At 40.5% G+C, this 13,785-nt stretch overlaps 1 protein-coding gene across 1 annotated transcript; it reads right to left on the reverse strand.

Moving 5' to 3' along the window:
• Positions 1-1,287: 1,287 nt before the first annotated feature.
• Positions 1,288-13,498, reverse strand: pex1 (peroxisomal biogenesis factor 1). Its single transcript, XM_058377589.1, has 24 exons — positions 13,271-13,498; positions 13,025-13,186; positions 12,852-12,935; positions 11,739-11,853; positions 10,962-11,659; positions 10,434-10,553; positions 10,190-10,313; positions 10,002-10,108; positions 9,244-9,335; positions 8,997-9,129; positions 8,787-8,883; positions 8,164-8,334; positions 7,913-8,067; positions 7,048-7,237; positions 6,804-6,970; positions 6,504-6,638; positions 6,027-6,091; positions 4,829-4,971; positions 4,091-4,194; positions 3,563-3,739; positions 2,970-3,200; positions 2,169-2,363; positions 1,964-2,094; positions 1,288-1,844 (listed from the first exon to the last, which is right to left on the reverse strand). Exons 1-24 carry the CDS (start codon positions 13,376-13,378, stop codon positions 1,760-1,762), a joined length of 3,789 nt encoding a protein of 1,262 aa, XP_058233572.1. The 5' UTR covers positions 13,379-13,498; the 3' UTR covers positions 1,288-1,759.
• Positions 13,499-13,785: the final 287 nt, after the last annotated feature.

The following is a 13,785-nucleotide window of genomic DNA, read 5'->3' on the forward strand; positions in this document are numbered from 1 at the left end:
GTCCAAGAATACTATGATAGCCCAACACTTTGTTTTCACTAAAACAACAACTTGCTATAAAAAGTACATTCACATGGAATGTTTTGCACTGAGCCGGAAAAAAATGAGCCGTATTTTCCAGCAGAAATCAATTTTAGGTTAAATGTGAGTATTTCGTGTTCCAATACTACTACTGTGTGCTAAACTGAGGATCACATGATCGATTTCTCCTTCAGCACTTTGTTTCCAGCACTGGTGAGAAGGAGTATCCGGCGTCACCCAGTAGAGGACAGGTTCCCTTTTGGATCTGGTTCCTTTTCCACGCGTCTTAAACATTAGTTTCTGTTGCTGCTCTAGTTTGTTTATTAGGGATCTAAATCTACATCCAGGTTTCTGTAAAGCTGCTTTGTGAAAATTGAAAGGGTGGCACAACGGTGCATTTGGTAGCAGCATTGCTCTACAGCTCCCCTTTTCGAACTTGAGCTCAGGTTACTGTTTATGTTGAAGTCTGATGTTCTCTATGTATCTTTTTTCTAGGGTTCTCTGGTTTTCTCCCATCTCCCAAAAACATGCTAGTTGGTGGATTGGCTACTCAAAATTACCCTGAAAGTGAGTGTGTGTGCGCATGGTCCTGTGATGGACAGGTGTCCCAAAAAGTGTATTCAAATTGTCTCCAAATGACCAGGATAAAAAGGCTACTGAAGACCAAGTGAATGCATGAATGAATCGTGAATGAAAGCCTCACCCTTGCATGCTCCAAGCAGCACTGACCATCAGAAATGTTGACAGATCTCCAGTCTGCTGAGAACCATGACTAGAACTTCAAAGCATTAAGAAAGCCCTAGAAGGATTTTTCAATCACATTTTTTAGGATTGCATGAGGCTGGCTAAAGTAAAAAAGCCTAAGACTAGAAAAAGAGATCAGGTCCTGTGGGTTTTTAGAAACACAGCAAACTATACACTGGATGAACCCAGCAAATGCATTAAAGCAGTAGTGTTCAAGCTTATCCACAAAGGGCCGGTGGGTTGCCGCATAGTCCTCCTCCTGATCCAGCTCCTCCTATAAGCTTAGGTCTAACCTCTAGTCCTAAGCAATAAGAGGCTTACTTACACAGAAACATACCAAGCTGTCTCTACACCTTGGACCTTAGTTCTGCAGTACTGGGTACCTGGGTGTGGCTGAAAGGGCTAGTGTAGTGTTTTATTTCCAACTACTTAGATAAGACCAGACACTCCTGCTTTAAACTGCTCTGTTTGTTGCATGATGTTGCCATCTACTGGGCTTCAAAAATATAAAAAAAGTGCAAAAATATTAGCAGATTCATTTGGGAAGGTGAACAAGGCCTGGTTTATTAATCAAATGGTTTTGCTTCAGTAAGCAGACAGAGGACACTTTTGTAAACAACATGCCGAGATGTGATTGATGTGGTTCCTTAGGCAGATTACTGTGTGTAAAAATAGATCATTATTAAAAAATACAGTAAATCAATATTAATTTAATTAAGTTAGAGAATCAATTGTTTACACACCAGTTCTTTGAATATGTAATTAAATCATAGAAATCAGAACCCATCAAGTATTTCTGAAATATATTACAATTATTAAAATCAATGGTCATCTTAAATAAAGGACAATTAGGTCTACGAAACCTAGCAAAACTATTTACACGTGATTCAAACAGAAATGAAACGTAGATTAGGTGACTTATTTCAAGTAGAACATTCACCAGTAGTAAATATGCTGTGTGTGTGCGCGCGCGTGTGTGTGTGTACAGTCCTCATTAAGCCAGAGTTACTCGTTGACCTGGTGTAAACAGCAAAGTGTTCTGAGACTTGCCTTCTCTCAAAGCCCCAAATGACTCATAGCTGCAATGACACATACATAAGAAAAATAAGTGTCGAATTTAGATTATTTTTGGATATATATATATATATATATATATATAAACAAAGCAACCAAGTACTGATAAATCAAAGTTACTTACAGATCACTATACCTCCTCCAGTCCTGTCTACTGATAGAGGCTCTAGTGTTAGCCAGTGCTGACATGAGGTGAGACTGACATATCAGGACTACAGGTTTAATGGGGCCTGTCTGTCCCAAAACGATGTCTTCCTAGATACACACAACAATCAGAGTAGTATAAGGCAACAAATCAGGATTTTGTCATCATTAGGTCTTTTACTTACTGGGTTTCTGTGATAGCTGCTTTTGATGGTGTTGAGATCGGATCTGAGGCGCTCAGATTGCTCAGGGTTCAGTTCCTGGAAGCCTTGCTGCACAGAGGACATGAGCACTGGACCCCGGAGGAAAGTCACGTCTCTCACCGATGCACCGGTCAGCTCGTGTGTGGTGGAATTGGGGACAGACATGCACTGGGAATTCTGGGAGCAGAGAAGACAGAGCAAAAAAAACTAAAGTATAAGCAGTAACCTAATGCAGATCATATTAGAATTCACATAGCCCTGCCTTAAGCCGGGTTTAGGTTGTTTTCACAGTCGTCTTTTAAAATTGTTATTGGTGTATGAGATGATCCCAATCTGAACTTTATAACAGATTGCATGAGGAAATTTGACTGTGTTCTCAATGTCAGAATATACGATGAAGATCCTCTAATGACAAATTCTGCTTATGTCATCCATCAGCATGATCGTGACTCCTGCAGAAAATGAGGTCTCGTATCCAGACACAATCCTTCAGCATAATAGTAGTTAGAGAACACATAAAAGAGGACAACATGGAAAGCCCATTCTTCAAGGTGAGGATAGGGTAATAAAGGAAACAATATTTTCTGTCCTTCAGCATGCATGATAGCAAAACAATTCTTATAAGTCATAAGTGTCCTACCTTGCTATGTTCGCTGTTCCTAATACCAGTGTTTTAAAGCTCCTGTCTATATTTCCTGGTTAGATCTCAGTTAGATTTCAGTTAAATCTAATGCAGACTAAATTAGACTAAACTAAATTTAAATAGACTGACGTGTTTCTTACCAGCTCAGAAGGTGAATGGTGACCGAGCTCTAATTCAAATGAGCTGCCAAAGTAAAGGCGCCATATGTTGTGGTTTAAGTCTTCAGTGGGAATCTCGCTGTGCTCCAGTGCCACTGCAGAAGTCTCCATGCCAGCCTCAGTCTCTCCTGCAGAGTCATCAGAGCCACTGCTATGGTTCAGGAAGATGAGCGATGATACGCTTACTTCGCTGTCTGATCCTGAGCCCAAATCCTGCACCATAATAGAGGAAATAGCAACCTTTTTTTTTTTTTTTTTTTTTACATTTTTCTCAACTGGAGGAGATATTTCCTACTTTTACTGTCTAAAGTCTTACACTATTCATGTGTGAAACATACAGGGAAAAGTGAGTTCTGAATCTAGCTTAATTATGCATTGTGCTCATGCAATGTTTTGCATAAGTGCTTTAAAAAAAAAAAAAGTATGTATTTTTCAGAATCAATCATTTTACTCTACACTCTAATACATTTCAGTTTTTCCTGTCAGTCTTCAAAACTTTAAAAAGCTAAGTATAGACATGCCTACGCTATAATGGAGCCACCATGAAGTTCTGAGAGTGTATGTGTGTGACTCACAGCCAGCACGCTCGGTCCCAGACTGCTGTGAATGGCCTCCAGCTGAGCATTGTATAACAGGCCTTTCAGGTCAGCTCCTGTGTACAGCTCAGTGGCTACAGCGATCTGCTCCAAGTCCACATCTGCAGCCAGCGGCACAGTGTGAGTCAGCGCCTTTAGGATCTCCAGCCTGGCTTCCTAAATGCAATAACACTCAGTCATACGTCTGACCACTTAAACACTGGCAGCATTACGAATAGAGTGAAGAGTGCAAATGCCAAGCGACATGTTACTCATGCTTATGCCTTCAAATTAAATGCTTCCAGAATAATGGGGTTTAAAAAAGGAATCTGTACAATTTTGAGCACACTTAATTCTAAATGTTACTAGAAAGCTTGTGTCTTATGTGAAACACAACTATATCCAAAAACAGTTGAATGCCACTTGCGGCTGAAGAGTGTAGGAAAATGAGAATCCCAGCAACTCATCCATGCATCCTGGTTTATCATACCAAAGAAATCCACTGCCACCAAGTGATGTAAGACTGACCCGGTCTGGAGGAGGGCAGTACAGGGTCTTGTCCAGTCGGCCAGGCCTCAGCAGCGCGGGGTCGATCAGGTCAGGACGACTGGTGGCTGCCAACACGTACACTCCTGAGGTTAAGAAAAATTATAAATGCATGTAGACTGTCGGCTGATAATATAAGCATTATCATGCATGAAAAAATAAACAATGCGGTGACAATGCTGAACATCATGATGTGCATCTTTCAGTCCATCTTGCTTAAACTTTTTAGCATTAATAAACATTTCAATAGGATAAACAGGATCAGGAAATCTTATGTTCATAACTGAATGATATTAAAATCACTGCTGTTATACCTTCCCTCCCTCCCTTTCATACAACATTTAAGACTAATCTATAAATAATTCAAATTAATAGTTTAATTGCATAACTAATCAGACTCTGTCAGCCAATTAGAAACAGCTTTTTTTCTGCAGCCACAATATAAAATTTAGATTTTAAATACTTCTGGATAAAAAGCTGTAGGAAAAGCTAGAACTCTTATAAGAATTAGAATAATGTGCTGAAAGAATGTAAATGTACGTTCACGTATCTAACAAGGCCAGGTCATACTGGATGTGTTTCTGAACCATCTTTTTTAAAATGCACATGAGAGATGAGTCAAAAGCTGCAAAACATCATACTCGCCTGATGTGAATTCAGGGTAACACTTAAAATCCCAGAAAAAAAAAAAAAATCAATATATGTTGCTCTGCTACTCACCCTGCAGCCCCTCTACTCCATCCAGCTGTGTGAGCAGTTGGTTGACCACTCGGTCAGTGACCCCTGTGCTGTCGTGTCCTCTGCGTGGTGCAAGGGAGTCAAACTCATCAAAAAACAGGATACAGGGCTTAGCTGCTTGTGCTCTACGATAAACCAAAAACAAGAGAATTTATACCACAGCATGACTGAATGCTCAAATCTGATCGGTCAGTAGGTGTGCTTCATTTTCATGTGACAGCACGGTTTAGATATTAGATTAGATTAGATTAGATTCAACTTTATTGTCACTGCACATGTGGTATTATTATCACATATTAGTACTGGCTGTAACGTCAGTGATAATATCAATGCACTCATTCTTATTGTTTCTATAGTAACAGCTCATACACAGAGACTTGTATGGCAGGGATTCCTTGACTAATATAATAACATGTTTAAAACAAATATTGCTGTTTAACAAAGTAAAACTTATAATCATTGAACTTTTGAGTAAGGAGACTGGGTTGTAAGCACTATATAGTTACAGTATGATAGCATTGGAATGCGTCAAGGGCAGAACAGTTAATGTATTCTGTGTGAGAGAGAAAGAGAGAGCGAGAGTAAGAAAGAGTGCAATGAGCTTGAGTGAAAGAGATAGACAGACACAGAGATTGCTGATGGAATTGATTAACATGCATCACAGCTGTAACTGGTGTGAAAACATGAATGTACCTGTCTCTCAGATGTTCTGCAATATTAATTGAAACTACAACGATCAGGCATAACACTATGAAGCAGGAAAAAAGGGCAAACGTAAGGATATGAGCGAGTTTGACAAGGGCCAAATTGTGATGGCTAGACGACTGGATCAGAGCATCTCCAAAACTGCAGCTCTTGTGGGGTGTTCCTGGTCTGCAGTGGTCAGTATCTATCAAAAGTATCCTTTAAGTCCTGTAAGTATCCTTTAAGTGGTCCCACCTAGCAACTTACATGAGCTAAAGGATCATCTTGGTGCCAGATACCACAGAACACCTTCAAGGATCTAGTGGAGTCCATGCCTCAACAGATCAGGCTTGTTTTGGCAGCAAAAGTGGGACCAACACAATATTAGGTGGGTGGTCATAATGTTATGCCTGGACAGTGTATAAACTGTTAGCACATGTGAAAATAATAAATTAAATGTGTTATAATCAGAGAACTGGAGGATTATAATACAAACCTCTGAAACACGTCCCTCACAGCCTGCTCACTAGCACCAATGTACTTGCTGAGCAGCTCTGGTCCCTGGAGGAAGACAGAACAGATTAATCTATCTGTTTGACTAAGATGGTAATGCATAACACATATACACAATCCAACATAAACGTTCACACACAATGAAATTAAAGTTCATCGGTTTTATGTTCAGGTTTTGTTTAACTCTTTTACACAGTATTTCTTCAGGATGCACAGACTTGAAAACTACTATACACTCAGCCATACAATAGTGGGAACAATTAAAGCAAAGGAACAGAGACCTCCTCACCAAGAAATTAACTCCTACATCACTTGTTCTCTTTATTTTTACCTTTATACAAAATTGCTAAAACTAAAACAGTCATTCATTTCTGGCATTCTTCAAAATCCTGTAATAAGTAAGAGCCTTCAATCACCTTAGTAGAAGATATTAGTGTAAATAAAAAGCATACATTCTAACCTTAATGCTGATGAAGTTCATGCCACTCTCCTTGGCAACAGCTCCAGCCAGTAAGGTTTTCCCTGTGCCAGGCGCTCCATAAAGCAGCACACCAGAGCGATGGCGAATTGGCAGACTGGAGAAGAGCAGCGGGTACTGCAACACACCACATTAGCACTGACAGCTAGGAGGGCCAATAATAGAAACTCAGTGAAGTGATCTATCTTCAGATTAATGGCAAAATGTCCAGCCACCTACACAAACTAACTCTTAAAATGCTACAGGAAATGACTCACTGCTTCACCTCCAGCTCGATTTTACCTTGGCAGGCAGTAGGATGGTGTCCATAAGAAGTTGGCGTGCCTGATGAAGCCCTCCCACCTGCTCCATCCCTGCAACGCTGGGCACCTGCAGCTGCGCCCCCCACAGAGACGGAGGTGTGAAATCCTGCAGAGCGTGATGCAAGTCCGCACCGCTCAAACACACCCCTGTGGGACATCACAGACCTTCAGATAAACATGTAACTTACATTCTCAGTAAAGTGAAACTTGTTTCAAGTGCTTGCCTTGGGTGTTGCCGTTTCCTCTATTGTGTACAGCACTTGCATGGATGGCTCTGTCCAGTAGAAGGTCCAGATCACGTGGAAGATAGCCCTCAGTTTTCATGGCAATGTCATCCAGATTAAGAATTCCTGAGTCGTCAGATATGACGTTTTTACAGGACATCAGTGACCTCACGATGTCCACTCTCTGCATCTATAAAGACAAAATCCTAATTTATTGCATGTGCAGAGAGCACATAATTCATATATGACGTAGCTAAACCATTTGAAAACAAAATCACTGCATAACAGTATAACAAAGCCATTTACAAATTCTGCAAGGCTTTGAGATGTCTATCAACAATTAGACCATAAACAAGTTACTTCTCTGTTTAGTTTGGCAGATCATAACAAATTCTTCTCATCTCTAAAAGGATGACAGATTTTGACCTTTATTTCTGATTTCCAGTTAATGAAATCACTATATAAAATGGCATAAATGTTGATGACTCTAATGACTGCCCTTTCATTAGAAGTGATATGATTAACAAAATGTTTTGTGTTCTTTTCCCAGTACTGACGTGGTCATCACCCACAGATGGTAGAAATTAGGTTTTAAAATCATTCCTAATCGCCTTTTGCGGCATTTAAAGGCAAGCCTCACTGTCATCACTGCACTCCACTGATCACAGTTAGCACTAACATTGTCAGAGAAATAATTCTTGATTAATTGTATGACTTTTGCTCTATGTTTATTGCTATTTTAACTACCAACAAAGAAAATATTCTCTAAAATGAAATACATGCACTCTCAACAACAGTAAATGTTTGCAATAATAAACCAGTGTGATGAGAAGCCTACAGTAGGCAAGCTTTTATTTTAGCTAACCTGGCTGGGTGTCTCGATCTTACAAAAGCTCTGAAAGAAGTGTGATCCCTGTACTTCAGTCAGCACTGGGTGAAGAGTGTGTTCATTCTGCGCTGTGACCAGCAGAGTCACCAAACTGGAGCGTCCCACCACTTCATCCACCAAATCCTTCAGACCTGAGCCACACACACAAAGGCACACACTCCATCAGATCACTCCTTCAAACAAAGTCCCAAATACTGTGTAGCATTAGGCCGCAGGTGTAAGTATACTCTGTGCGATTTGGTGATGCAGCACTGCCTCTGCGCCCTGCTCCTGCTCAGGTGTGGTGGCTGCGCCAGTCATCTGATCTAGGTCATCTAACAGGATCACTGACGGCTGTCTCCACACTGCTTGCTCAAAAACCTCTTCCAGTCTCTGTCTCACAGTGTCTGCTCGTTTACCTGAGAGATGCAGAACATCATCATGCAATATTAACACTATAACAGCAGGGTTGATTGTCTGATGGTATCAAAGTTAATTTTCTATTATAACAGTATTTCCAATTCATTCTAATATATTATTGTTTCTGTAGTAAGACAGTACACAAGGACTATTATGGCAGACATTTCACAAAACCAGAGTACAGATGTCAGGCATTTTTGCCTTATAAACAGCTGGTGAGTGAACTAAGCAAGGCGTTTCTCAAACGTTTCACAACATTAAGTGTGACTATAGTGGATAATGCCATATGTTAAGATATTAAAAACTTTGGCAAACTGCTGTGGTATAGGAGGAATACAACTCTTCGGGGGGTGTGTTGTTAAAGGAAACACAGAAAACATTTTTTACTCCTTATAAATATGATGTATTACTAGTGATTTTCTCCCACAGGTGCACTAACACCTTTGCCTACCTTTAAGCTTCTTGGAGTCCAGCACCTCAATATGGGCATCCAGCTCTTCCATAGCTTTCATGCAGAGAGCCTTGGCTAGAGAAGTCTTACCACTGCCCTTTACAGATGCACAGAGAGAAATATTAAAAGTTAATGCACTATTACCTATGGCTTGCTGCTAAAACTTGCTCTAAACCGCACCATCTCAATTTATATTTGTGAAACGGTCACCTTGGCTCCCGTGATAATCAGAGCTCCACTCCGGAGGCCACAGCCAGTGGATACCAGCTCACGCGAGAGTGGATTTCCCATCAGACTGTGAGAGACGTGCCCAAAAGCACATATACTGATGTCCTGCACACCACTGAACAAGCAAAGATCAAGTAAGTACTCAGAGACCACCAAATTTACAATGATCACTAATGACACACTAAGGTTTAATAAGATTGGTTTTGCTAGTGTTATTTACTGGAATTACCCAAGAGTGCTGAGGGAAGGAAAGCCAGCACAAGGTGACATGTCTGCAGTGTATGCTGTAGCACGGTTCGACACATCAGTCTCCTTGACAATCTAAATAAAAAAACATGAAATGCCTCATTTTAGTGCATTATAGCTGCACAATTAATCATTATCATCAATCAATCACATTTTAATTGACGTAATTAAACATAGACTGTGATATTGGTGAGATTAGCAGAAGTTTTTTGATTCACAAATGTTCATGTTCTCTCTCAATATTATTTAACTGTCTATTTAACTGCTTACTGTGGTGGTGAATGTATTTTGTTAGTAATGTAAAAATATATTAATAAGGCTTTGTTTATATTGAGAATCACAAATCACAGATCTTTTCACTTTTCACTTTTCACTTTTTTATTTTAAAAGTGCAGTCTGTGAAGTCAGGGAGTCCTTTTGGGGGGGGGGGGTTCGATATTGGAAATCAAAACACACCATTATCAACTTTATCATCCATCCATTGTCTATACCCGCTTTATTCCTAATTAGGGTCACGGGGGTCTGCTGGAGCCTATTGATTGGGCGATCGCACCAGTCCATCATTCACCAGTCCATTGCAGTCAACTTTATCATATTTATTATAAATAAATATATAAATAAAAAAAGCTTTATGGCTCCAGTAAATAGCCAAAATATTATCATACACTTAAAAAAAAAGGCCTAATATTTGAATAACTGTGCTTCATCCAATTATATCCATCAAATCCTGCAGCAAACTACCTGTATGTCTGCTTTGTATAGGGCTCCAGTGGATAAGAGAAAAATCTCATCCACTTGCTTTGGCTCAGCTTCAGGTTTCAGTACAGTCAAAATGAACTCGGACTTTCCTGAGAAAACAGCAGGAAACAAATGAGTGTCAAAGAAAAAGTATCATATAACAGTTCAAACCATAAGTGGCTTGTTTATACCTTCAGTGCACTGCAGGACGATGAGGTCAGTCCGTGCTGTAAGACATGCTAAAGGCTGATGGCTCAGGGCATGAAGCCAGCTAAGGAAAGCAGACTGAACATCTTCCTCATTCTCACACTCAGCCTGCAGAAACAGACATTCTCCTCATAACAAAAGCACCATGTTCCACTATGTGACTTAGATAAAGTTCATTAAATGATAAAACATTGAGGTGTATATAGTAGAGGAGAGACACACACTCACCAGTGGATGTACAGGCTGGAGTGAAACAGCTAGTGCTACTTTAGGGGTACATCTCAAAGGATGGACTTTCACAGCAGAGCGCGTGACGATGCTCAACCTGTCTCGTAAACTGCTTGGGATCTGGAGAAAGAACAGGATAACTGTTGATCATCCTTTGTTCATCATAAGCATACACCTAAGCATCTTTTACTCTTTTTCTTTTCAGTAGCACCAGCCTGCAAGCCACGACACATGGAAGAACAGTGAAAATGAGTTCTTTTACAATTATTTAAATACAAATTGTATTATTTTGTAATAACAGTCTGCACTGAATCTGAGCTACATTCATTTTATTTAGACTCAGTACCATGAAGTATCCTAACATTTATATTTACTGTATTATACAATATTATATTTTATTAGTAACTATTAACTGCTAAGACTCATGAGATAATGATTAGTGTATGCAGCCTGTGAGATCTGCTTTTTGCATGGAAATCCAGAGATCTATATAGTAAAAGTCAAAATGTGGGACTGAATAATACTCACCCAAATCTTCCCACTATAAATTTCCCCCAGTTTACAGGATCTTCGGTCCAGCTGCAGATTGTCTACATCGTGGCAAATCATCCTGACCACCACAGACTCCTCTGCTTGTTCCTGCATATCGGTATCTGTCTGAGAGCCTCTACTCTTTTTCTTCTCCATCGCTTGTTTGGCCTGCTCCCTCACTTCTTTAGGAGAGTGAATCTTTGAAAGTCTACCATAGGTTAATACAGGCTGTCCAATACTCCAACAGTCTGACTGGTGCCAGGGGAATACATGAACACCTCCATGACTTGAACTGAGATGACTGATCGCCGCTGGTAGGGATCCACACACCCGAAGAACACAATCTTGGAAGACAGCAGGAATTATAGGAACTTCAGGAATCTCCTTGGCCGGCTCATATTTTCCCATAAACAAGTACTTCAACAGACTCCTCAGATCAGCCATTCCACCCTGATGACTCTGACAGGAATGTGGCTGATTTGTAACAGACTGAGGGAGAGAGTCTGTGCCAGGGGAGGAGGTAATGGATGAGGATGTGAGTTCAGTGTTCTGCTGCCTTTGCAGAAGTTGGTTCTTTGGTTCTGTATTTCGGGGAACATGAGGAAGTTGCGTGCCTCCAGGCCGAAGTTTGGGGGAGACTACCAACTCGGTAAACTGCTCCAATCGGCCAAATGAGACAGAAGGAGAGAAGGAGACTATAAAAGACAAGAGAGGAAATGGTTCACAGAGAGCACGAGCATTACAGAATAGCAACAAAGCATTGAGATTACTAACCTATCCTGATGTAGATGACAGTGTATTGGTCCACCCACACAGGGAATACTGCATCCCTGAAGACCACTCGGATTTGGTCTAAAAGTTGCTGCTCAAGAGCCAGGCAGTGAAGCTCCTAGAAAAATCCAAATAAGTCAAAACCGTTAACTTGCGACTCTTTAGTGGATATCTGTGTATCCTGCAGAAAGCACTTCAAAGGATGGCAAGGTGAACTACAGTTCCCAGTGAGTATTGATGTCTCCTCAATGCTCCAGGGTTTCTGTTTTGAACCTGTCTCTATAAGTTTTCTCTGGATTATAGGTTTGCATTTTAATACAAAAACATAGCAGATACATGCAAATGCCCCTATTCAAAAATGAGCGTGTGAATGTACGTGCATAGATGTACTGCAGTGGGCGGGCATCCTGTCCACGATGTATTCTTTCTTTGCTTACAGTATTCCCGGGATAGGCTCTAGATCTTCCATGACCCTGTATAAAGTGTTCACTTCATACGAATGAATATATGAAATATAATAATAGGTGTTATGCTTTGATCAGGCATAACATTATGAGCACTTAGAGGTGAGGAGATAAGCAGTGTTATTCACTTCATCATGGCACCTGTTAGTGGGTGGGATATATTAGGCAGCGAGTGAACATTTTGTCCTCAAAGTTGATGTGTTAGAAGCAGGAAAAATGGCCAAGAGTAAGGATTTGAGCGAGTTTGACGAAGGGCCAAATTGTAACGGCTGGACGACTGGATCAGAGCATCTCCAAAACTGCAGCTCTTGTGGGGTGTTCCCGGTCTTCAGTGGTCAGTATCTATCAAAAGTGGTCCAAGGAAGGAACAGTGGTGAACCGGGCGACAGGGTCATGGGTGACCAAGGCTCATTGGAGCGAAGGCTGGCCCGTGTGATCCGATCCAACAGACGAGCTACTGTTGCTCAAATTGCTAAAGAAGTTAATGCTGGTTCTGATAGAAAGGTGACAGAATACACAATGTATGATGGGTCAGGGCTGTTTTGACAGCAAACATGGGACCAACACAATATTAAGCAGGTGGTCATATTGTTATGCCTGATCGGTGTATAATATATTTAGTTAAGTGCAACTCAGGATCAAATGCACTCACCAGGATTTCCCAGTCATCTGAAGAGACAGGCTCAACAAACACCTGCTGTACTGACTGCACCTGAACACATGGCCTCAGGAAGCCCTGGGGGGGAAAAAGGCAAACTGGACTTTGCTCTTACCCTAAACCAATTCGCTGAAAGGCAGCGTGATCATAGTATTAAACTAAGTTACCTGTGTTCCTTCACATAACCCGAGCTTCTCTCCCAACTGTCTGCTGAGCTCAACCCTGTCCTCCTGCCCTGATGATGATGATGATGATGTGTTTCCACCTCTGATCCAGCTTAAGAACAGAGGTTTATCACCATCAGCCCAGGACAACTCCAACACCTGACCCTGTATGTAACAGACACAGGGTTCAAGCACATGCTTACAGAGAAAGCAAATAGACATTAGAACAATATTATTCTTCATACACACCTCTCGGAGACAGAGTTGAGAGACTAAGTTAGGTGACAGGTGGAGAAAGCAGTTTTTAGAGTTGTTAAACACCAGCGTAACTGGTTGAATCCCATAGCTGCCTAACATTGCACGAAATTCTAATGTAAACTATTTATTCTGGATGACTATGTGAACTATCCGATGGCATTTAGCTAACTAGCTAACGTGAACAGACAAGCTGCCATGCTAACCATGTCAATAGTACAAGGCAGGCATAAATAGTAGAGCTGTCGAAAAACTGTTTTTTTTTTTTTTTTTTTAATTAAACATCATTAAATAATGAGATCTGTACAAATATTCAAATGTGTGTATTTTCTAGATGAATGTGTAAATAAAAGAATATTATTTTTAAAATAAATTCGCTGTAAAGATTAAGACAAGCCTGCATACAGGTGTTTAGTACATCTATATTTTTGTTTTTAAAAAAAAAACCTCACTGTTTCAGAAAATATGTAAAATATTTATTGTTAATTTGAATCTGTGATACGTGAAAA

Source organism: Hemibagrus wyckioides, linkage group LG24 (assembly GCF_019097595.1).
Source record: "Hemibagrus wyckioides isolate EC202008001 linkage group LG24, SWU_Hwy_1.0, whole genome shotgun sequence".
NCBI classification, from domain to species: domain Eukaryota; kingdom Metazoa; phylum Chordata; class Actinopteri; order Siluriformes; family Bagridae; genus Hemibagrus; species Hemibagrus wyckioides.

Coding starts and splice junctions, on each gene's coding strand:
- pex1 (XM_058377589.1), bottom strand. CDS start 13,378: ATGTTAGGCAGCTATGGGATTCAACCAGTTACGCTGGTGTTTAACAAC. Junction 13,187..13,270: donor CTCAACTCTGTCTCCGAGAG/GTGTGTATGAAG, acceptor TGTTACATACAG/GGTCAGGTGTTGGAGTTGTC. Junction 8,335..8,786: donor GGACTCCAAGAAGCTTAAAG/GTAGGCAAAGGT, acceptor TGCATCTCTCAG/GTAAACGAGCAGACACTGTG.